This window comes from Carica papaya, chromosome 6 (genome assembly GCF_054855325.1).
Source record: "Carica papaya isolate Zhongbai chromosome 6, ASM5485532v1, whole genome shotgun sequence".
Lineage (NCBI taxonomy): Eukaryota > Viridiplantae > Streptophyta > Magnoliopsida > Brassicales > Caricaceae > Carica > Carica papaya.
In genome coordinates this window covers 7,745,474-7,772,020 of record NC_142314.1, presented here as the reverse complement: position 1 = coordinate 7,772,020, position 26,547 = coordinate 7,745,474, and the positions used below count along the sequence as shown (strand labels likewise).

The window sequence follows — 26,547 nt, the reverse complement described above, 5'->3', positions numbered from 1 at the left end:
TAACTTGAAGGGGTATTTATAGAGGAAATTAGTATGTGATTTTGATTTGAGTTTGAGAGTTGAATGTTCAAAACAATGCATGCAATGCAGGTCACGGGGGTTGGAAAATTCTTCAGTTTTAATTTATTTGAAAAAGTAATTAATTTGTTTTTGTTTTCCAATTTTTTTTTTTTTTTTAAAAAAAGATATATAAGATTAGGAGGAAAGTAAAGACTTTATGGGTAAGCTTACTTTAGAAAAGGTTAATTTCTTCTATACCAAGTAAAAACTTGCATTGAATTAAACGTTGATTTCCAAACATGGCGTTAATTATTATTGTAATAATTAATTAAATGTAAATGACTTCTAAACTTGCCCCTTGACTTAAGGAGGAAAGAAAACGAAGAACATGCATGTTGCTTATATATATATATATATATTTCTAGGAGAGAGCAATTAGCGCAATAAATCTCTTCAGGTCTGATAATATTAGAGTATTTAATGCTTATTATATACACACACATATATATATCTGTGTGTGTGACGGGATTGAGATACAATCTAAATAATGAATTCTTCTGACACGATGCATGTAGTGCTTTATAATAATCATAATACAGAATCGAAGAGGGATTTATTAATTCCCCTAATTAATGTGTTGTGTCCATTTGTAAAGCTCAGTCAGTAATTAAAATTTAATTAAGGGAATGTTGGAGCATAAAAATACGATATCCGATTAATTAATTACCTTGACTTGAAACATTTTCCACGCTTAACCCTCAAACTAGACTAGTATATGATACTCATCTTCCTAATTAAGCCAAATTCATGACTAATTCAATGTTAATTTTCTTTTTATAAACTAAAATATAATACTAAATGTATATATATATATATATATATGTTTATACAGAAATTAAAGATAATAAAAGCCAGGAAGACACGTCAATCAAGTAAAATAAGATAACGACGAAGACCATACATAGCTAGCCATCCTCATGTTCTTTCGTTTTCTGAACCCAAGATAATTTGATTCGTTCATACCAAACAAACTTGAATTAAATTAAATTGCGTATTACAAGTAAATTGCATGTAACCTTCTACTTCTCCGGTCAAATTAAGCAGAAGCTGCGTTTTTGTTTGAACACGTTTTTAGGTTTAAAGTGCAGTGTATGGTCGCGGAGAGAAGGGGATAAGATCCCTAATTAGTTTATCGATAATCACCGCAAGTTATATAAGCGTTTATATATGCTGTTATTTCATTCAACCTTTTATAAATTTTTTTTTTAATTTAAATTAAACTAAGTAGAATTTTTGAAGATTATTGGATTAAATTAATTTTTTTAACGAATTTTAAATTGTAATTTTGGAATCTAATTTTTATTTAACTAAAATAATTCCGCTAGAAATTTATAACAATGAAAAAGATATATAATTATATTTATATTAAAAAATTATGCATATATTTATTAATATATGCATAATATGTTATATTTATATACGTTAATAAAACTAAATAAATATATATATACACATAGAGGATCGAGTTTCAATGAGTTTCGTAGGATCAAACCTGACCTCGTCCTTTTTTTCCCATTAACCCAAATCCAACTCAATCTAAATCCACATTTTAATTTTAAAAAAAAAAATACACACCGAGGTTATTAGTCTTTGTCCTTTTTTTAAAAAATACATTTTTTGTTAATGTTGAACTATTATAATTTATCTTGGTCTTTGGAAATTATATTTTTCTTACCAAGAAAAAGACAATTATGAAAAAAAAAAGTGCTTATGTTATCTCATTTTCTTACTTTGACCATTCAAATTTGTAAGTGATCTCATTTCTTAGTTAATTTATTAGTTTTTTTTTTATTAAGAGCAGAGTTCTTCTTGTAATTGAATATTGTAAAGGTTCGAAATCTTAAGAAAATAAATATATATTAAAATAATAGAAATAAACAATAATTAGGGTTTACATTCTTTACATAGTAAATTAAAATGCTTAGTTAATTTATTAGTTTTTTTTTATTGATAGCAGAGTTCTTATTGTAATCGAACATTATAAAGACTCGAGCCTTTAAGAAAATAAATATATATTAAAATAATAAAAATAAATAATAATTAAAATTTGTATTATTTACACAATAAATTATAATGCTCAATAGAATTATAGAATTATTATTTTATTACAACAATATAAATATAATTATATTTATATTAAAAAATTTAAATATATTTATTAATATATGCATAATATGTTATATTTATATATATTAATAAAAATAAATATATATATACACACACACATAGAGGATTGAGTTTCAGTGACTTTTGGAGGATCAAACTTGACCTCATTCTTTTTTCCCCATTAATCCAAACTCAACTCAATCTAAATCCACACTTTAATTTTGAAAAAAAAAAAAAAAATCGGGATTATTAGTCTTTATCCCTTTTTAAAAAAACACATTTTTTGTTAATGTTGAACTATTATAGTTTGTCGTGGTTTTTGGAAATTATGCTTTTCTTACCAAGAAAAAGACAATTATGAAAAAAAAAGTGATCATGTTATCTCATTTTCTTAGTTTGATCGTTTAAGTTTGTAAGTCATCTCATTTTCTTAGTTAATTTATTAATATTTTTTTTATTGATAGCAGAGTTCTTGTTGTAATCGAACATTATAAAGACTCGAGACTTTAAGAAAATAAATATATATTAAAATAATAAAAATAAATAATAATTAAGATTTACATTATTTACACAATAAATTATAATACTCAATAGGGTTATAGAAATATCCCAAAATTATTAATTAATTTTTTTATACTATATTGAATTTACTAATTATTCGATTTGAATTTCACCTTATTATTTTATTACAACAATATAAATATAATTATATTTATATTAAAAAATTTAAATATATTTATTAATATATGCATAATATGTTATATTTATATATATTAATAAAAATAAATATATATATATATACACATACACACATAGAGATTTGAGTTTCAATGACTTTTGGAGGATCAAACTTGACCTCATTCTTTTTTCCCCATTAATCCAAACCCAACTCAATCTAAATCCACACTTTAATTTTGAAAAAAAAAAAATCAAGATTATTAGTCTTTGTCCCTTTTTAAAAAAACACATTTTTTTGTTAATATTAAACCATTATAATTTGTCGTAGTCTTTGGAAATTATATTTTTCTTACTAAGGAAAAGACAATTATGAAAAAGAAAGTGATTATGTTATCTCATTTTCTTAGTTTGATCATTTAAGTTTGTAAGTCATCTCATTTTATTAGTTAATTTATTAGTATTTTTTTATTAATAGCAGAATTTTTGTTATAATCGAGCATTGTAAAGACTTGAGACTTTAAAAAAAATAAATGTTTATTAAAATAACAAAAACAAACAATAATTAGAGTTTACATTTCTTACACAGTAGATTAGAATACTCAATCGGATTACGAAAATATCCTAAAAATAATAATTAATTTTTTTTTTCATACTATACTGAATTTACTGATTATTTGACTTAAATTTTATCTCATTATTTTATTACAATAATATAAATATAATTATATTTATATTAAAAAATTTAAATATATTTATTAATATATGCATAATATGTTATATTTATATATTAAAAAAATAAATAAATATATATATACATATAGAGGATCGAGTTTCAATGAGTTTTGGAGGATCAAACTTGACCTCATCCTTTTTTTCCCCATTAATCCGAACCCAACTCAATTTAAATCCAAACTTTAATTTTTTTTTAAAAACACATCGAGATTATTAGTTTTTGTCTTTTTAAAAAAAATACATTTTTTGTTAATGTTGAACCATTATGATTTGTCGTGGTCTTTGGAAATTATGTTTTTCTTACCAAGAAAAAGACAATTATGAAAAACAAAGTGATAATGTTATCTCGTTATCTTAGTTTGATCATTTAAATTTGTAAGTCATCTCATTTTCTCAGTTAATTTATTAGTATTTTTTATTTATTAAGAACAGAATTCTTGTTATAATTGAGTAAAAAAAATCTATGATATATTACCTACAAATGGATATTAGCACCCTTAGAATCAAAGGCTCTTTGGTGAAATTCATGGGATATATACTTCAAATATTCTTTTACTAATTAAAAAGTCTAAATAATTATCTGTATTTCGTAATATCTATGTGAAAAACCTTTTACACCCAAATATATATAATTAATAAAAATAAAATAGCTATTTAATACAAAATGTAAATAAATAAATTTGAACATGTTAAAAAAAACTGAGGACCCATTTATGCAAATGTATATTCTTAATTGATCGAGTATGAGTTCCAAAGAAGTGGATTGATATCAAGTTCTGCACAGACAATGTTGTGGACGTCAAGAAAATATTGCGGCGAGTCTTGGGCGCGAGAGAAAAGAACATGTTGCCAAAAGCAATGCAACCCACAAAACATAGATACAACTACATGATCTTTGATTGCCTAATTTTACATATATATATATATATTTCAAAATACTGTTGATTTATATAGATGATTGGCTACTTTTAATAAATGGATACTTAAAGTGATTCATTGCTTAATTAAATTTATAAATTTAGTGTTCAAGATTGAAATACTTTATTGTTTAAACTCTATTTAAATGTATCACAATGAAAGATAGTAGTACTACACGTACATTGCTAATTGCTAAGTAACTTTTAGGTAATTACTAAAAAAGAGAAGTAATTATTACGAGACAAGGCATCTACGAAAAATATAAGAGTCGTGGTTTTTAGGATTAAGGAGATTTGGTCTGATCAATACAAAATATATAATATCCTAACTTTGATAGGATGTGAACGTATGATGTGTCATCTTAAATTTTTTTGATTATATAAGGCTTGAAAGGGAGAAAAAGGCCCACGACAGTAAACAAAGGTGGGAGGAGATTAACGACATAGGCAATGAGAAATCTCAAGTCCTTAATGATGAAATTAGCTTGTAGAAAGAGAAAGTCAATAAGTGTTCATGACAGTTTGGTATTGCTTGATACGAGAAGTCTCTAACTTAGAGAATCATGAAGTCTGGAATTGTGAATGAAAATGACATTATTATAAGAGAACTAGAAGAAATTTAGACTTTAAGTGAGCAAATGGACTAGTCATTTGCAATGCATAAAGGAAGAGGCAATAAGGTATTTCATAGAAGTGGGATATGAGGGACCAAGTTGAGGCAAAAAAAGAAAAGTGAGGTATGTTTTTTTTTTTAGAATATTGTGTTTCTTATTTTGATATATGTTATTTATGTGTTTTACGAATGTATTATGATACTTATTACGTGGAATGTTAGTGGTTTTTAAAGAAGAGATAAGATAAAAATCGTTTATGTGCAGATTAAGAGAAAAAAAATCAATTATGTAGATTATATATGAGAAGACACTAGAGATGGTGGATTAGTTAGTATTTCTTTTGTTAAACATAATTATGGTCTTTTTAATCGATTTTTCTATTCAACAAATAACTGAAAATTTTGCGTATCAATATCAAGAAAATTATGAAATTTTAGTTAACTTCATTTTTGTTTTTCAGGTTAAAGTAGTGAAAAATGGCCTACTTTGCATGTGGAATAGGAAAGTATTTAAGGGGTGATATAAGGAGGATAGACTAAAATTTATAATTTTAAAGAGAATGATATGTCTTGTAGATATGTTAACATATGTGAAGTAATAACCTAAACTGATGAATATTTTAATACGGGTCTAATAAAAATTGAAATGTCAAGCACGAGAGATCTAGTGGGGAGGGACGAGATTTTGGCGGAATTGGTTAAGTCTTTGGGGTTGATTTATATACCAACAAGCGATGGATTATTCACTTGGTGAAATAATAGAATTATATCATCATCAAATAAGCTGGATAATTTTTAATTAATAGTGAATTTCAAGATTTCTTTATGAGTTACAAAATAATTTAGGATAAAAAACTCAACATGTAATCATTATCCAGATACTCTGTCTTTAATGAAAGTAGATAGAGACAATAAGTCATTGAGCATTATTGTAACATCCACTCCTAAATAAATAAAAAAATGAATAAAATTAGAAATTAGATTTAAATAAGAGTTTTAAGAATTTTGGGGGTTTATTTAAATTGAATGACTTAAATGAAAATAAATGAGAAAAAAAAGGGGGTAAAAACATAAATAAGAGGAAGTAGATGGGGGAAAGGAAATAAAAAAAATGGACGGTCCAGATCAGACCGTTAGAAAAGATAAGATGGAGGAGATTTAAAAGTAAACGAACGGTCCAGATCGAGCTTGTGAGATCCAACGGCTGAGGGAACATGTATAAAAGGGAAAGAGATTAGGGTTTTCTTCATTTGGGAGAGAAGTTGAAAAAGAGAGAGGGAGAAGGAGAGAGGGGCGATCGGGAGAAGGAAGAGAAGGTGTTGCGCAGGGAAGCCGAGAGAGAGAAAAGAGAGGAATGAAGAGAAAGGCCGAAAATGAAGAAGGGAAGGGAGAAGAAAAGAAAGGAAGGGAAGAAAAAGAGTGTGGCTGAGTGGGAAGAAGAGGAAAGTTGAGAACGGCAACGCAAAGTAAGGGGGAGGAGAAGAGAGAGAGTCGCGAAGGTGGAAAGCCAAAAAAAATGGGAAGGAAAGGAAATCATGGTCGAGGAGCACTGTATGACGGAAAAATCTAAAACTGAGGCTATTCGGGTTTTTGAGCATCGCACCCGAGCCAGGTGCGTTCTTTTTCTTCTTTTAGTGTGTGTTTTGACCAAACGAGTATTCATGTGTGTGTGTGTGTGTAGGTTTGGAAGCTACATAGTTGTGAGTGACCAAGAGAAAACGACTAGGAGCCAAGCCGAGGCTGAGTCACTCGCACTGAAGGTAAAACCATTATGTTTTCATATTTTGGTGGTGGTTTGAGCAGCTGTGGAGTGAGACTGGTGTCGAGCTGGTTGCGTGGGCTCGGCCAGGCCACCCACTCGCATAGGAACCGAGGAGGCTCCTTTTGGGAATAGGGAAACCCACCCACCGTAGAAGCTGAAGGGTCTTCCGCAAGAATGGAGGCTAGAATCATCCTTTTGGGATTCCGATTCGCCTTTCGAAAAGCTGAAAAGTCTTTCTCGAAAAACAGAAATTCGATCTGCCAAACAGGAAGCTGAAAGGTTTTTTCGGGTATGAATCCTGATAATTTCGGATATTTCATTGGGTGGTTGTTGGAACCTGTTATTTAATTTAATTAATTTTTAGTATTTCAAAGTATATTAATTAATTCATATCGTATGTACAGAAAAATTAAGACATTCAAGCGGATCCGAGAATATGCATAGGAGTGTAAGTATTTCAAAATCTCAACCAGGTTTGAATGTCGAAAAAATGCATGCATTACATTAAATTATGAATTTTGAAATTTGAATAGACACTAACCCAATTTTCGATGAAAAACAGAACCTAAACCTATAACCAATGGACCTAAGCAATTGGAAATTATAAGGAGACGAAACTAAAAACAAACCCAAAAGACTAAAGAATACTTGGACTGTGATGAGATATGAATTGAGAAAAAGAAACAATTATGGTTATGAAACGATTAGTTAAATAAAATTTCAAAGAAACTAGAATAAGAGTAAAATAAATAAGAAATCAGAAATGAGGAGTTGTGAATAATTGAAGTATGGACCTTGAATGCCCTTTCGTTTAGTTCGAATCAAGGAGGGGAGTGTGTGTGTGAGGCTGAAGTTCAGCGATCATGGTAAACCTGTACATGGATAGCGTCTGAAACTTAGTCCAGACATGGATAGTTATTTGTGTGTATGGGTTACCTAACAAACGTACTTGTTATGGTCATTGCAATATTTGTGTGTGTGCTATCCATACGATTGGGGGATCCATTTCGCCTCTTCTTAATGACGACATAAACAACATCGTACGATGAAACCTTAGAAATGACCTTTCGAGTGTATATGTTGTAAAAGCCTGAAATCTTAAAGGAAAATAAATTCATAAAAATAAATGCGTAGACGATTAATAGAGTTAGGGTTTACATTCCTTACACAATAATTTAGAATACCCAATAAAGCTACGGGAATGTCCATTCTAAAAGACAAATGATAATTAAAGAAAAGAAAAGAAGAACGAATATAAAAGCATCTTAGGACAACCTTCACTAGCACTTAAGGGGAGTCTGGGTGGTGAACTACTCACAACCCTCTTGCTGATTGAGATCTGGATTATAGTCCTCTTGATTTGAAATGGTTAATGAAACAGTGAGCTGTAAGAATATCACACTAATCACAGATACGGAAAACTGAAGATTGGTAAAAATAAAAAAAATAACTAATAGAGCCCTTGCTTTATTTAAATACCTTTAAACTTGAAGATGTTTGTTTGATATTTACTATAACGAGTTTACCAAAAACAACCTATGAAGACTCATATCTATACCACTTTTCAATTTCACGCATAAGAGAACAAGAGATTATAACTTTCTTTTCTTATTTGCTTACTGGTATCCCTGGGGGTCCACAGGGATGCCCTCATACTTGTAAACCCAATATCTAATTTTACAATTAATTGTTCGTCTCCATACCCCGTCTAGTAATGGGCACCAAACATTCTATCGCCTCAATGCCCCATCCGGTATGAGGGTGAACCATATCTCCAAAATATTTCTGGTAAGAGACTTCCTAGTCACGTTTGACTGAGGTAAGATTCACGATAGGGTTCCTTATGTACCGAGTCCATCTGCCCTTTCCTTAGGTACCCAATAAGTCTTTTACATACAGATTTACATCAAGAAACAATTAACAAATGCATACCAATATCTCATATTACATTTGTAAATTAATTAAACTACATTCATGCTAACGTTATATAACTAAAATAACTAAATAAATTGATAAGACCATTGAAACTATAAATTAAGAACATGTACTATATGAAAATCAAGCAAGTATGACAGTACAAGAAAATAAACAGGAAATCAAGACAATTATGAACTAACCGATTCTAGCTCCACTAATAACCTGTAATTATTTTTAGAATTTTTTATAAAAATACAAAATTATACATCATTAAACCCCGTAATGGAGAATAGGGTGAGGGATCATTACCCAGATTAATGTTTCGAGACATCGCGTTATCTACCACACCTCCTAACGGGTACCAGATTCCTTGAATTTTTTCTGTAAAATTTAAAACACTTGTCATGTACTTAAAAATACCTAAAAAATTAAAAATCGGTGTCCAAAACTCTTTCCAGCTAATTTTAGGGTTCCAACACGGCAGCGCCGCCGTGCTCCAACACTGGTTTCGCCGTCCACGATGGTGGTCTGTCTCGACCAGGCTGGTTTGGCAAGTTTTGGCTGGCTTTAGACATATCCTGGTGAAAAAACACGTTAGGGGACCTCAGTTAACTAAAAAATCACCAAAACAGCGAACCTACCGGCGGGGGGTCACCGAGTGCAGCGGCTCTGCTGATCCTCCTTCGTGTCTGGAGTTCCTTCTTTGACTAATATGTACATAAAAGGACAGTGAACATACTGATTGAAAAATTGCGTGAAACAAGAATTGGGAAGGGGCTCATCAGAGGAATTTTGAAATTTTGGTTGCGGTGGCTCTGCCTAGTTTTGCTTGCAGTTTTCAACTCACCCACCATCCCTCTTGCTCCGATTTGACCACAGAGGTGCTTGGAATCAAATTTCGAGTGGGTAGGGAGAATTTTTATCTTTTTTGGTGGCCGACGATGGCTCCGGTGCGGCGGCGATTGGCGATCGGTGGTCAACCTCCTTCTCTGACTCCTGGTTCTTCTTCTTCGACGAGGGCTGGCGGCTATGGTTTGGGTACCTATATGACGTGAAGTATTTATACCCAATCTGTGTCAATCTGGATTATCCATCGTGATTGATCTCGGTCGTCCGATCAGGCCTAAGGGAGAAATAAATCTGGACCTTCCACACGCGGGGGATCGATCCTGGGCCGTCCAAATCGCCAGACGTGTAGATCGCCCGCGTGGCCTCCCACGTGGGACTGACATCACTGTGCCTTGCCATGCGGTGTACTACGGTTCGTAGGGGCTGCCGACTGGGCGGTCCTACGGGGTTGAACTTTTTCTATTTGCACTTCGACCCCTTGTTTCTAATTTTTTTTTCAAAAATACTCCCCAAATTTAAAGTTTTACCTGTTTCTTCCAAAATTATTTTCAATTATATTCATAACCTATTTTTTTCAATTAATTACTAAAATTAAGTTTAAATTGATTTAAAAATAATTATTTATTTATTTTTTGATATTAAAATTTGATTTCGGGCCAAATTTCGAGCTCGGATATTAGAACTCTCCCCCCCCTTAAGAAGAAATTTAGTTCCTCAAATTTGTCACCCTCTCACTAGTCAAATAATTGGGGATACTAGGCTCTGAAGTCTAATTATAGCTCCCATGTGGCATCTTTCTATGTGTGATTCTGCCATAGGACATTGACAAAGAAAATTTTTCTGTTGCAGAGCACTTCTCATAGGATAGATTCTCCTAAAATGAAGGAGGCTCATGGGATAAGATGTGTGAGGGGTTCGAGTTGTACTTGCGTAACATGGACACATGAAACACATTATGAATCCTGGATAGCTCTGGAGGTAGTGCTAGTTTGTAGGTAATCGTATCAATCCGGTCTAAGATCTCAAATGGCCAAATGAACTGGAGATTTAATTTCTCCCTCTTGCTAAACTTACTGATTTCCTTGAAAGGGGTGACCTTGAGGAATACTCGATCACCTTTTTTAAATTTTAAATCCCTCATCCGGGTGTCCGCATAACTCTTCTTCCTACTCTGAGCTGTTTAGATGTTCTTTCTGATCTTAACTATCTTGACTGTAGCCTCCTCCACAAGATCTAAGCCGAACAATTTTCTATCACCCACCTTTTCCCAATAGATTGGCTAGTTGCAGGGGCAGCCCTACAATGCCTCGTACGGAGCTATGCCGATGCTTATTTGGTAGCTGTTATTGTAGACGAACTTTATCAAAGATATGTGATCATCCCAATGGTTCACGAAGTCTATAACACAAGCTCGAAGCATATCCTCTAGTGTGCATATCATCTTCTCTGATTATCTATTGGTTTGAGGGTAGAATACGGTAGTAAAGGACATATTCGTTCCCATAGTTTGCTGAAAATTAGACCAAAATTGAGAAGTGAATCTGGGGTACCTATCGGATACTACTATCACAAGAACTCTATATAGTCTTACTATCTCTTAGATATACGTTCTTTTTACCTTATCTAAAGGGTCGATCATCTTGATAGCCAAGAAGTAAGAGGACTTGGTGAGTCGGTCAATAATTACCTAGATAGGATCATGCCTCGTGCGTGCCTTAGGCAATTCTGTTATGAAGTCCATTGTGATATGTTCCTAATTTCACTCAAGGATCAATAATGGCTGAAGTAACCTGTCTGGTCGTTGATGCTAAGCCTTAACCTGTTGACATACCAGATACTTGGAGACAGAGTCGGCTCTCTCTTTTCATTCTTCTCTACTAAAATCGGGATCGTATACTTTGATATATTTTAGTACTTTCGAAATGTATGGTGAACCTTGAGCTATGAGCCTTTGTCAGGATGTCCTTTTTCAGTTCACTGTCACCCCGAACACACACCCTGTCCTGAAATCTGAGCAATCCATTGGCAGAGACTCAGAATTCTGAATTTACTCCATGTTCTGCATCCTTCTTGAGAGTTGCTAGGGTGGAAGCGGTGGATTGAGCTTCTTTTATTCCCTGGATCAATTCGGGTTGGACAGTTAGGTGGACCAAGCATGGAACTCTCTTCAAGTCTTGAAGTCGTGTCTGTTGTGCGGTCCCTATTACCCTACATTTAGAAATTATTAGGTGAGCTAACATACCTACACTTTTTTTACTGAACGTGTTAGCTACTACATTACTTTAGTCCGAGTGATACAAAATATCACAATTGTAGTCCTTGAGGAGCTCTATCCAATACCTCTGACTCATGTTGAGGTCCTTCTGAATGAATATATGCTTCAAGCTCTTATGATCAGTATAGATCTCAAAAATCTCCCCATACAGGTAGTGGCACTAAGTTTTCAAAGCATGGATAATGACGGCAAGTCCTCAGTCGTGGGTGGGATAATTTATTTTTATGACTCTTCAACTATCTGAACCCATAGGCTATGGCATTGCTATATTGTATTAGAATACAACCCAACCTCAGGTAAAAGACATCACTATACACTGTATATCTATATGTCCCACTCGGAAAAGCCAATATGGATGCAGTAGTCAACCGCTTCTTAAGTTTTGTAAAACTTCTTTCGCAGTCCTCGTTCCATTCAAACTTAACATTCTTCTTTGTGAGTTGGGTCAAATGAGCAGTTAGGCTGGAAAATCCTTCCACAAACCTCCGGTAATAACCTGTCATTCCTAAGAAGCTATGAATCTCCTTAACCGATGTCAATTTCTCCAAACTAAGCACTGCTTCAACCTTTTTGGAGTTCACTGATATTCCATCACTTGATATGATATGTTTTAGAAAGGTAGTCTACTCAAGCCAGAATCCACACTTACTCAATTTTGCGTATAGTTTCTTCTCCCTGAGAACCTGTAAAACTTGATTAAGTGGTGAACGTATTCCTCTTTACTCTTTGAATAAACCAAGATATCATCGATAAATACAATAATGAACTGATCTAGAAATTGTCTAAAAACTTTGTTCATCCAAACCATAAAAATGGCTGGTGCGTTGGTTAGTCCAAAAGGCATGATCAAGAACTCATAATGTCTGTGCCTGGTTTTAAAAGTTGTCTTGGAAATGTCCTTTGCCCTGATCTTTACCTGGTGGTAACGCGAACGCAAATCTATTTTGGAAAAGACCTGGGCACCCTGCAAGTGGTCAAAAAGGTCATCAATTCTGGAGATGGGTAACTTGTTTTTTATTGTGACTCTGTTCAATCTCCTGTAGTTAATACACGATCATAACATCTCATCCTCTTTTTTTGTAAATGTAACTCCCGCACCCCAAGGAGATACACTATATCAGAAGAACCCACTATCCTACAATTCAATTATCTATTTTCTTAGTTATTCTATCTCGATATAGCTCATGCTGTAAGGGGCCACTGAGATAGGTTGGGTGTCAGGCTGAAGATCTATGGTGAACTCAACTTTTCTGTCCACCGGTAGTTCGGGTAGTTCGTCAATAAATATATCTGAGAAGTCTCGGACTACTAGAATCTCTTGAATGCAAATTTCTTTCTTAGGTTTACCTAATATAGAGAAGACAATAGAGTTAGAGCACTATGTAATTAGGAAATTACAATGAGAAAATGATATTTAAAATTTTCATTAACTTATAAATAGCTCTTCGTTATGAGGGTTGAATACAAGTTTTTTGTTGAAATAAGCTACGGTGGCATGGATGCTGCTAACTAGTTCATTATCGAGATTACATCAAAATCCTCCGTGTCAATCTTTATCAGGTCCACACTCAATTTTTTATCTACTATGTCTATGATACAAGCTTTGTATATAAGCTCCCTTAGTAGTATTTTACTTTTAAGCGTAAATACAAACAATATAGAATCAAGTCTTTCCAGTGATATATTTAAGTTTTGTGTAAAAGTGCTAGTCTGTAGTGTAAAACTGGGGGGGTCTGGGATTCTCCACTACTAAAAGAAAGATGCAAAGGTTCCTCTTCACTAGTTGTGCCTTAGCCACAACAGTTGAGTAGGCAATTGAGCTCAAATTTGTATAATTGTCGTATGATCTTAGGGCGGAGGCCTCACTCAAACTTTCTTACCTTCCTACCTTCATCCATCATGCTCTCAGGGGAATACTGGTCCAACTCTAGGAACCTTCGGGTATAGTTCAACACAATCATATCACCTTAGACCAGGTGTGCAAACTCTATTTTTTTCAAATATTGGAGCTGTTTTGGGAGGTACTTTGCATTGAAAGCCATCAGAAATTGTTCCTAAGTGACTGAAACGAGTAGGGTAGCCTATTTGAGCTGCCACCAGCGGCCTACCTCTCCCACAAACATAAAGGTGGCAAGTACAACTTTCTGTTTGAGAACCACCCCAAAAGTCGCGAAGGCCTTCTCTGTCTCAGCTAACTAATACTCGGCATCTTCAAAAGAGAATGCCCATACAAAGGTAGATGAGTTTAATCTTTTATACATTTCAATGTAGCATGGGTCCATCATGGGTAGAATTGGGTCCCGTGGAAGAGAAACTGAATTGTACTGGGAAAGGACAGGGTGGCCCTGTGGTGGTGTCGGATGATACAGTGGAGGCACCGGGTTGTACTGTGGCGATACCAGATGATGCGATGGAATTACTGGATTGTACTGTGGTGGTGCCATATGGTACAGTGGAGGAGCAAGATTGTACTATAGTGGTTCTAGATCTTCTCGCTGCAAGGGTGGCTCAAATTATGGCAGCGAGGGAGGGTCAGACAGCTCCCTCCTTTCCTCCCAGACCTGCTGGGCAGAGATGAGTCTCTCCAATATCTCAAAGAGTCGGTTAACATCCTCTTAAAGTGATTCATTCCGGGCTGTTCAATTTAGTGGGGGTCTTCCTCTCCTAATTTTCTTGTACCTGGATTTCACAATGAAGGGTTAAGCGATAATTTGTATTTGGTGTAGTTTATATTTGGTGTTTTTAAGTCTTTATTTAAGAGATAATTCCGAGGAACACGACTTCGATACCAATTGTAAAAGCTTGAAATTTTAAAGAGAAATGAATTCATAAAATTAAATGCAAAAGCAATTAATAGAGTTAGGGTTTACATTCTTTAGACAATAGTTTAAAACGTCTAATAGGGCTACGAGAATGTCCATACTAAAAGACAAACGGTAATTAAAGAAATAAAAAGAAGAACGAATATAAAAGTACCATAGAACAACCTTCACTAGCACTTGAAGGAAGTCCGAGTGGTGAACTACTCACAACCCTCTTGCTGATCAGGATCAGGATCTTAGTCTTCTTGATCTAAAGTAGTTAATGAAAGGGTGAGCTATACTAGCCCAGTAAGAATATCACACTAATCACATATACAAAAAACTGAAGATTGGTAAAAATCAGAAAAATAACTAATGGAGCCTCTGCTTTATTTAAATACCTTTAAACTTGAAGACGTTTGTTTGATACTTACCATAACGAGTTTGGCAAAAAAAAAACCTATGAAAACCCATATTCATACCATTTTTCACTTTCACACATAAAAAAATAAGAGATAATAACTTTACTTTCTTACTTGCTTACTGGTACCCTTGGGGGTTCATAGGGATGTCCCCCTACTCGTGAACCCAATATTTAATTTTAGAATTAACCGATCGTCTCCATACCCCGTTCGATAATGGACGCCAAATATTTCATCATCTCGATACCCCGTCCGGTAAGATGGTGAACCATATTTTTCAAACCTTTCTAGTAAGAGACTTTCCAACCCTGTCCGACTAAGATTTTTTTCACGGTAGGATTCTCTATGTACTGGGCCTGTCTGCCCTTTTCCTATGTACCCAATAAGTCTTTCACATACAGATTTCCAATAACAAACAACCAACAAACGCATACCAATATCTCATATTATATTTACAGATTAATTAAACTACATTCATGCTGACGGTATATAACCAAAATAACCAGAAAAATCAATAAGACCATTGAAACTATAAATTAAGAACATGTACTATATGAAAATTAAGTAAGTAGAACAGTACAGGAAAATAAAAAGAAAATCAAGACAATTGTGAACTAATCGATTTCGGCTCCACTAGTAACTAGTAATTATTTTTAAGATTTTCTAACTTTTCATAAAAATACGAAATTATAGATTATTAATCCTCAATTTACCGTAATGAAGAATAAGATAAGGAATTCTTAACCAAATCGGTGTTCTTAGACGTCGTGTTGTCTACCATGTCTCCTAACAAATACTGGGTTCCCTGAATTTTTTTTGTGAAATTCAAAACACTTATCACGTACCTAAAAATACCTCAAAAATCTAAATTGGTGTCCAAGACTCTTTTCTGCCCATTTTGGGGTTTCGGTATTGCGGCGTCGCCGTGCTCCACACTAGCTCCGCTACCCACGGTGGCAGTTCGCCTCGGCCAGGACAATTTTGGTTGGCTTTACATTTATCCCCGTGAAAAAAATATGTTAAGAGAGCCTCAGTTGGCCAGAAAATTACCAAAAACACCGAACCTACCGATGGAGGGTAACCGAGTGCGGTGGCTCCACTAGTCCTCTTTCGTGGCTGGAGTTCCTTCTTAGGGTAACCTGCATAGAAAAGGATGGTGAACATAATGATTAAAAAATCCCGTAAAACGGGAATCAAGAAAGGGCTCATCGGAGAGATTTTGCAGTTTTGGCCGTGACGGCTTCACCGTGCTTTGCCCCCAATTTTTGGGTCATTCATCGTCTCTCTTGCTCCGATATGGCCACAGAGGTGCTTGAAATCAAATTTCAGGCAGGTAGGAAGAATTTTTACCTTTTTTCGCGACCGATGGTGGCTTCGGTGCAACGGCGGTCGGTGGTCGGCGGTCGGCCTCCTTCTCTAGCGTCTGGTTCTTCTTCTCCGGCGAGGGCTAGTGGCTAGGGTTTAGATTCCCACGTGACGCGAAGTATTTATACTCATCCCGTATTGATCTACACCATCCATCGCGATTGATCTTGTCCATCAGATCACACATAAGGAGGAAACGAATCTGAACTATCCATCGTGATTAATCTCGACAGTCCAATCACGTCTAAGGAGGAAACAAATTCGGGTCATCCACGTGCGGGGGATCGATCCTAGGCCATCCAACTCGGGGCACGTAGATCACTTGCGTGACCTCCCGCGTGGCACCGACGTCAGCGTGCCTTACTACACAGCTGCTGACTAGGCGGTACTACGTGGCCGAACTTTTTCTATTTGTATTTGGACTCCTTATTTCTAATTTTTCTTTTAAAAACACATCATAAATTCAAATTTTCACATATTTCTTTCAATATTGCTTTCAATTACATTTATAACCTATTTTTTAATTAATTAATAAAATTAAGTTTAAATTGATTTTAAAATAATTTTTTATTTATTTTTTGATACTATAATTTTATTACGAGCCAAATTCCGGATCCGGGTATTACATATGTGATCTTTCGTATGTATGTGATTATGTTTCGAAATGATAATAGATATTTGAGTGTATTTATGTCTTTTGAGAGTATATGGATATACATTTGAGAATTTTATATGATATCCGAGAGAATTTAGAAATTCGATCAGAAACATGTGAAGTGGTGAAAACAATAAATGGATTTTGCATTGAAACATCACTATTGCATTTGTCTCATACTATGCATTTTTCATGAAATCTTATATGAATTGAAAGGACGGAAATACTTATTGAGTTGGTGAAACTCATTAAATTTCACCATGATACTATGCATTTTTCATGAAATTTTATATGAATTGAAATGACGGAAATACTTATTGAGTTGGTGAAACTCATTAAATTTCACTATGATATTTTTCAGATGAGAAAGAAGAGTCAGAACCACTACCAGAAAAATAGAACCTATAAAAAGGGTTCCTATTTTGTATATTTGTGGATATTCAAAAAATTTATTTTATTCTATTAAACTTTAAATTTTTTACCACATATTGTATATATATAGTTACTATATATATTACATGTAATGTTATGTTATATTATATTTTTTTATCTATGCATGTATATATTTTGTGGGCTCACTGCATGAAAATGATATGAGCAGAAATTACATCTCATATCGAGTATCGGGACGTTAGAATTATAATGTAATCATTAGAGAAAAAGAGTTTGAGGATTTTGTTTATAGAAAATGAGGGGAATTTGAGTGTAATGCGTGTTTTAAGCTTGCTTTTAAATTGAAGTTTTTGGAAACTAAGATGGGAGGATGGCAAAAAGAAAGGTTTGAGAATGTGAAATAGAAAATATATACCTTTTCAATAGTGATAATAATATAAAAATCTTTTATTAAACGATTTTAGGAAGAAGAAAGATCAATGAATTGGAATTCATCAGGAGAGAAACAAAAACATTAATAAGTTATCTTATCAAAATTAAAGGAATTAATTAACCGTTAATTGTAATAATTTTTAACTCAATTGAATTTTTTTAAAAAAATAATAAAATATTAAGAAATAGGAGCTCAAATGGAGAGTGACAAGTAGGAGCATCTGGTATATGAAGTGTTTCATGGTAAGGGATTCAAGAAGATCCAGAAAAAAAGGTTTAAAACACATGAAAGTGTTACTGCTGGGGTCGAGGAATGGTTTAGAAAAGTAAAAATAATTTTATTGAAATGAAAAATATATATACAAACAAAACTATCATTTATCCCGTATCCACACGAGATATACACACACATACACGCAGCAATACGTAAGACATCCAAGTACTTCTCAATCTAGAAGTTATTTAAACCTTATTAGTATGTAATAATGAAGTTGCGGTCAATTACGTAGTTTAGTACAAAGATTAGTGTGTGTGTGTGTATGTATTGAGCCACCGTCGATAAGGGCGTTGACCCCGTATGTTTCCCGGCTGATCATAACGGCACTTAACTTTGGCGCTCCCAAGATGAAGTGACTTCTGCCAAATACCGGAGTATAACGCAGGCACTCGTGGTCCATGCATGAGTTAGAGGTGTAGACGTAGTTACGGCCTACGCGAAGGCAGCAACGGCGCCGTTCCATCTGACAGGTTCAACACGGCAGGAACACGGCCACCAGTCCTCTAGTCATTTCCTTTTTCCAAGTTTATATTAGTTGAAAAAGAAAATTATATTTTTTTTGCATAATATTATCAGAGGTGTAGGCATAATAAATCAATATAAGATATATCAACTTATTCATATATAATTACCAAACCATGTAATGATGTAATTATTAACATATACCTGGAATTTTTTTATGTAAACTAAAAATGAAATTTTGTATAATATTTAATAATTAGGAGACATAACTTAATCTGATTATTTTTAAATTTTCTTAGGGTATCAATATTAGTATTTATAGGAGACAAGTGAAGTAGAACTTTGTTTAACAGAACTTCGTGTCTTAAGAATTATATGTATCATCTTCAGAAAATGAAACAATATTTAAAACAAATTTGTAAATTATAATATTATAAAATTGTGTAGATATCTGTTATGTATATATATATATGTAGAGAGAGAGAGAGAGAGAGAGAGAGAGAGCCATATCGTTGGGTTTGTTAAAATGACAACCTCTCTGTCGTCTAGACAACAAAAGAAACAAAAAAAATTGTTTTAGCAGCTTGGCATGCAATGTAATCTTCCTGTACTGGTTAATTTGTCTATAAATATTAATTTTAACTGTTTTTCCAGTACTAGCTAGTTTTGGCTCCTTTTTCGGGTGTCAATTACAGCCCAGATTTCTAAATTTAAGAGAATTCAGGAGTTACATTGATAAGGTGCTTGCATTATATGCATATATATACATGTGTGTGTGTGTATACGCACACCACGAGTTCTTCGATAAACTTCAACCTTATAACTCGGGAATTACTGCATCTCTCGACCTTTAAATAAACCCAGTTCTTTCATCATTTTCTCTAATACTCTCTCTCTCTCTCTCTCTCTCTCTGTATATGTTTAACACATAAGTATATATATACACACACACACGTGCGAGCGCACAACTTCGTAAACTTTGCTCGAATCTTTTTTTGTAAGGTGTGTCATCCTATCACTGTTTATCGATCTTGTATTTTTATGGTAAGGCTTTGAAGGTTATTATAAAAATTAAAGCTCCTGTTAAATATGTAAACAATATAATTATTTTTATTTTATTTTAAACTCAGTTAGTTCAGATGTTTAATTGATTAATTAGGAGACTTAATTAATGGTTTATTAAGAAAGTAGTGATTACTTAATCATGTCTCCGATTTAATTACAGTAATTTCCAAGAAGCAAAGTCTTCCTCAGGCAAAAGCTAGCATTGATGGCACCTCAAGAATCCTCTTTTAATTTCGACTGGAATAAACTTGGATTCAATTTGAATCCAGCAGATTATATGTATATTATGAATTGCCGTAGTGGAGAAAACTTCTCACAAGGAAAGCTTGTACCTTACGGAAACATAGAGATTAGCCCTTCTGCATCAATCTTAAATTATGGACAGGTAAACATAATAATTATTAACAACCTCCCTTAATTTTGATTACTTATGAATAAAAACCAAATATTTATAAAAACACAGACATAGTAATTATTAACATTGTCAATTTTATATATATTCTGAAAGAAATGATGAAGATTGATTGTTCTGGTCTCATGTCGGGTTTAGGGATTGTTTGAAGGGTTAAAAGCATATCGAAAAGAAAATGGTGAAATTCTACTGTTTCGGCCAGATCAAAATGCTCTACGGATGCAAATGGGTGCCAAGAGATTGTACATGCCATCACCATCTGTCCAGCAATTTATTGATGCTGTAAAACAAATGGTTCTTGCCAACAAGCACTGGGTATAAACATGTATATGCTTTTATTTATATCCATGTTTGTATATGTGTATACGTATACAAAAAATAAATTGAAGTTATGAAATGTATGATGAATTATAACAAGCAGGTGCCTCCCCATGGAAAAGGGACACTCTACCTTAGACCTTTACTAATGGGAACTGGATCAGTTTTTGGCATTGCACCTGCACCTGAATATACTTTTCTGATATTTGCTTCTCCTATTGCCAACCATTACAAGGTATATACATATATATGTACACTTAGATTCTTGCTGGATTATATAAGCAAGTTAAGTACTATCCTTTAATTTGTTTAATTACTTTACTGCATGTAAAATTTAATTTTGACAAATGCAGCCTAGCTAGCCACTAATCATCTTCAATTCTATGGATTTATGATCTTGTTGAACAGGGGCAAAGTTCTTTCAACTTGTTTATCAACGATGAGGTCCACCGCGCCTGTCCAGGTGGAGGCGGAGACGTGAAGAGTATCACCAATTATGCACCTGTAAGCATTAAATACATACATGATCTTTAGTGAGTGCAAGATATATAGATTCAACTTCATCACTGATATCTTTAATTACAATATTTGATGCAGGTTTTCGAAGCTGTAAATCAAGCAAAAGCCAATGGATACTCTGATATTTTATTCTTAGATGCATCAACTGGAAAATACATTGAGGAGGTCTCCTCTTGCAATATATTCATTGTCAAGGTATATACAAATACATATAAATCAATAACCTCACAATATAAACAGATTTGAGAGTAGTAGTATCTATACATAAAATGTTTTTAAAAGTTTAAAACTTTCTTTTTCTTTGTAGGGAAATGTTATTTCAACCCCAACATTGAAAGGGACTATTCTACCTGGAATCACAAGAAAAAGCGTCCTAGAAATTGCTCTTGATTTGGGTTATCAGGTAATTAAGTTTTCCTTTTATATATACTGTATGTGTATATAAATATAGGTAGTAATAATATATACATATGTAATACATTTGGTAATGCAGGTGAAGGAATGTGACATTTCTGTGGAGGAATTAATGGATGCTGAAGAAGTATTTACCAGTGGAACTGCTGTGATTATCACTCCAGTTAGTAGTGTCACCTATAATGAGAAAAAGTAAGTGTAGCTAAAAATAATACCAACACTTATTTTTATTTTTTAGTAAAATTCTAAGAAATTCTGAAAAACATAAAATGCAGGGTTGAGTATAAAAGAGGAGAAGATACAGTCTCTTATAAACTACGCATTTTGCTTACTGGGATTCAAACAGGCATTCTTGAAGACAATAAGGGATGGACCCTCCCAGTTGATTAAATCAGAGTCGTATATAAATTTTATCCTTCAACACCTTGTACTTCTTTTAATTTTTATAATACATTTTTAATTGTATCAGTGATTATTTCTGTAAATCTTAAAAAATAATATTAGTATTTTTAGTTGTATAAATAATTATTTAGGTATCATCTCCATATATTCTGTTGCAGATATATTATCAATGAAAATCACAAAATTTTACCAATTAGCCTAGCAAAATGATTTCAGCATTGAAGATTCCGTATAGATTGAAAATTAAGGCAACTTAGTAAAAATATTAGATTTTTATCCAAAGATTATAAATTATTCATAAACCCATTCACAACTTAATTTACTCTAGATAAAAATATATAATATAAAAAAAAAAAAAAAAGAAAAAGCAATTAATTAAATCCAAAGCCCTAACCCACTCTCCCTTTACCTTCTTTTTCTCTTTTTCCTTTTCTAGCCAGACCTAAAATGGGCAACGTTTAGGGAAATTGTTGAATTTTTCACCCAAGCATCGCGGTTTTAGGAAGATTTTTAAAAATCCTTCTCTTTCCCTTATGCGTCAACAAACAGACAGGCCTAGGACTTACAGTTTTTTCTTTTCCAGTTTCCCCCCTAGCATGGTGATGGCGAGGCTGAGGCATGATGATGATAAGTTAAGATGATGACGACTGATGGGAGATGATGAAGACAGAGAAAGGAGGAAGCACGAAGTCGTCGGTTGCATGCTTGAGTCGAAAACGGCTGTAACACCCGAGCTGAAAAATTTGTACCGGGATAATTTTACATTGATAAGTTAATTTATTTAAAATAACTTACTCTTTTATTTTTATGAAATTTTTTGAGAAAAATGAATTTGGGGATGAAATTGAAAACAATTTTGAAAAAATTGGAGAAATTGTAAATAAGGGGGGGTGTTTTTGAAAGGAAAATTAAAACAAGGGGTCAAATTGCAAAAAGGTAGGACGGCCACGTCAACAACAACGATGAGTCAAAATGCATCACATGGCAAACATGCTGACATTAGTTACACGCAAGAGGTCGCGCGGCTGATCCACGTATCAGCAAATCCAATGGCCCACATTGCATCCAACGCGCACGGACGATCCAGATGCATTTTTTCTTCAACCGCGATTGAACAGCTGGATTTGATCAGGTCGTGCGGCCCAAATTAATTTCCCAAATAAAAGAGATCTAACGGTTGATGATGGACCACGTTGCCTTAAATAGACGACTCAGATTTAATGAACAAGAGTATTTAAACTCCTTTTCGCAGGGAACCAAAACCCTAGTTGAAAGAAAGATGATCGGAGAAGAAGAAGAGGGGCGGCCGGGAAGTAAACCAGATGCCGAAGAAGGAGACTGGCCATTGTCGCTGCTACACCGGAGCCATCGCCGATGCCAAGAAGGCAAGATTTTTCTCCCATCCACTCAAAATTAAATCTCGAGCATCCCTATGCCCCTATCGAAGCTGAAAAACTGATGGGTGAGCTGAAAACTGCAAGCGAAATTCGATCGAGCCGTTGCGATCAAAACTGAAAACCTCATTTGATAAGCCCTTTCCATTTTTCGTTTCTCTCGATTTTTTACCATTGTGTTCCTCATTTCTTTCTAGTGCATGTTAGTCGAATGAAAACCCCAACCGCAATGCTGCACCAGGAGACCTCTCTGCCGGTAGAGTCTCGATTTTTCCCTTTTCTGGCTGACAGAGGCCCCTTGATCTTGTTTTTTGCAGGTTTCCATGCAAAATAAGCCAAAATTAGCTAAAACCAGCCAAAAACAGTCAGGCCGAAAGGAACCATCGTCGTGCTGGAACCCTAAATTGGCCAAAAAAGTTCAAAAATATTTATTTTGGCATTCTTGCGGTATTTTTGAATACGTGACGAGTATTTTTAATTTTCGCAGAAAAAACCCAGGAAACCCAAGAACCGTCAAGAGGCACAGTGAAAAGTACGATATTTTGAACACAGATCCAAGGTAAGAATCTCTCAATCTCTTTCCCGTTATGGTAAATTAAAATTTAATAATAAATAATGTTGTGTTTTGTGAAAATTAAAAAATTCTAAAATTAATTACAATTAACCAGTGGAGCTAGTAACTGGTCAGTAAAAAATTATCCATTTTGTCAATACTATTTATCTATTAGTAGGATATATTTGTTGGTTTATCTCGTGCACTTTTATTTATAGATTTATTGCCCTCTCATTATTGATTGTCTAACTGTTTCTCGTATTTGTCGATTGATTGAAATAAATGTTTCAATCATATTTTTTTTATTTAAGTATTGTCTATTTACATAACTTACTGTTGATTGGTAAAAATGAGAAATTGGTATGTGATTAGTGATTGGTTAATGATGTGGATCTATGAATGAAAGGCTTATTAGAAACTCTGGAGAATGATGTATGGACCCGATACATAAAAAAAACCATACCGTGAACACTATCTGAGTTGAATGGGACTGAGAAGTCCCATACCAGAAAGAGTTAGGAGGTATAATTCACTCTCATACCAAACGAGATATTGAGGTGGTGGTATGTTTGGCATTCATTACCGAACAGGGTATGGGGACAGTCGGTTAATTGATAATTTAGATATTGGGTCTACACGTAAAGGAGGATCCCTATGGACCCTTAGAGGTACTAGGTAGTAGGTAAGAAGGTAAGTTATTATTGTTGCTCATTTGAATATGAAATCATAATGTTATTCACGTTATTGTCTTCATAGGTCAGTTTTAGAAACTCATAAGAGTAAGTATGAAATAACGATTTTTAAATTAAACGAATTTGTTTAAAAAGAAATAATGGCTCCATTAGTTGTTTGATAATTTTTACCAATATTTAATTTTTCGTATCGGTGTTAAATGTGATATTCTTACTAGAATAGCATAGTTCATCCCCCTTATCTAACCATTTCAGATCAAGAAGATATATATCTAGATTCTGAACAGTAAAAAGATTGTAAATAAAAGTTGCCTCCTGATTTCCATCAGAGTTGTCCAGTAGAGGTTAATCTTATAGGATTTTTAGTTACATTTCATTTTATTTACTTATTTCATTATTTGAACATCTTTAAAAAATACATTTCATTAGCCGTGTTGGATACCCTAATTTACTGTGTAAGGAATATAAATCCTAAACTTCAAAATTACTTCCGTTTATAATTGATATAATATGATATTTTTATTTTCTTAAGTTTTAGACTATTACAGTTGGTATCAGAGTCGCATTCTTCAGAACCATTCATTGCACAGAGATTCGAATCATTCAAATACAACCCAACAATCAACCCTTTTTTGCATAATGAAGGAACAAAGATATGAGAAGAGGAAGGCCCCACTAAACCAAGTAGCCTGGGATGGGTCACTTCAAGAGGATGTCGATCGACTCTTTAAGATGCTCAAAAGACTTATCTCCGCCCAGCAGGTCCGGAAAGAGATGAGGGAGCTACTTGACCCTCCACCATTGCCACAGAGTGAGCCACCTCTGCAACGAAAAGATCCAGTGCAACCTTGATACGGCCCTGTGCCTCCATCGTATCATCTGGCATCACTGCAGTATGATCCGCTGCCTCCACCATACAACTAAGTGTTGCTACAGGGCCACTTGATCCCTCCCCAACATAATTTAGTCCCTCTTCAACAGGACCCAGCTCTGCCATGATGGACCCAAACTATATTGAGAGGTATAAGAGACTTAACTTATCTACCTTTGCAGGAACATCCTCATTTGAGAGGACGAGTACTGGTTAGCAGAGATAGAGAAGAGTTTCGTAACTCTTGGGGTGCTAGAGTCACGTTTGCAAGAAAAGGGTATGGGTCCCTGAGATTGTGTATTGACTACAGAGAATTGAATAAAGTCACTATCAAGAACAAATATCCCCTCCCGAGGATTGATAATCTTTTTAATTAGTGCCCAGGTTTTCTCCAAATTTAACTTACATTCAGATTACCATCAAATAGAGATCAAGGTACAGAACATTCCCAAGACGACCTTCAGAACCCAGTATGGACACTATGAGTTCCTAGATCAATTCGTCATAGTATTTATTGATGATATCCTAGTTTATTCGAAGAGTAGAGACGAACACGTTCAGTACCTAGCTCAAATTTTGCAGGTTTTTTAAGGAAAAGAAGTTGTATGCAAAATTGAGTGTGGATTTTGGCTTGAAGAGACTACCTTCTAATGGAACATAATATCGAAAGATTGGGTGTCAGTGAATCCTGAAAAGATTGAGGTGATACTAGGTTCGGAAAAATTGACCTCAGTTAAGGAGATTCGTAACTTTTTAGGAATGACAAGTTATTACCCCAAGTTTGCAGAACGGTTTTCAAGCCTAGCCACTCATTTGACCCGGCTTACAAAAAATAATGTTAAGTTTAAGTGGAATAAAAACTGTGAAAGGAGTTTTACAGAACTTAAGAAGTGGTTGACTACCGCACTAGTTTTGGCTTTGCCGAGTGGGACAGGTGGGTACACAGTGTATAATAATGCTTCCTAACAACGGTTGGGTTATGTTCTGATACAGTACTGAAAGGTCATAGCCTATGGGTTCATGCAATTAAAAAGTCATGAAAAGAATTACCCCACCCACGACTTAGAACTTGTCGCTATTATCCGCGTCTTAAAGATCTAACGCCACTACTTGTATGGGGAGACTTTTAAGGTTTATACAGACTATAAGAGCTTGAAGTATATATTCACCTAAAAAGATCTCAATATGCGT

The 26,547-nt window shown here is 34.0% G+C and overlaps 1 protein-coding gene and 1 long non-coding RNA gene across 3 annotated transcripts; both read left to right on the top strand.

Annotated features, from left to right (window-relative positions):
- The first annotated feature begins 6,166 nt into the window (after window positions 1–6,166).
- LOC148253272 (uncharacterized) lies at window positions 6,167–17,613 on the top strand. Of its 2 annotated transcripts, XR_015821613.1 has the most exons (3): window positions 6,280–6,718; window positions 6,788–7,316; window positions 17,514–17,613. It is a non-coding gene; the product is annotated as an uncharacterized LOC148253272 (long non-coding RNA). The 2 variants fall into 2 exon arrangements; XR_015821612.1 differs by lacking the exon at window positions 17,514–17,613 and having other exon boundaries at window positions 6,167–6,718; window positions 6,788–7,157.
- Window positions 17,614–20,058: 2,445 nt separating this feature from the next.
- LOC110818989 (branched-chain-amino-acid aminotransferase 2, chloroplastic-like) lies at window positions 20,059–21,894 on the top strand. Its single transcript, XM_022048057.2, has 8 exons — window positions 20,059–20,166; window positions 20,332–20,508; window positions 20,615–20,746; window positions 20,920–21,015; window positions 21,109–21,225; window positions 21,338–21,433; window positions 21,524–21,636; window positions 21,720–21,894. Exons 1-8 carry the CDS (start codon window positions 20,059–20,061, stop codon window positions 21,832–21,834), a joined length of 954 nt encoding a protein of 317 aa, XP_021903749.1. The 3' UTR covers window positions 21,835–21,894.
- The last annotated feature ends 4,653 nt before the right edge of the window (window positions 21,895–26,547 follow it).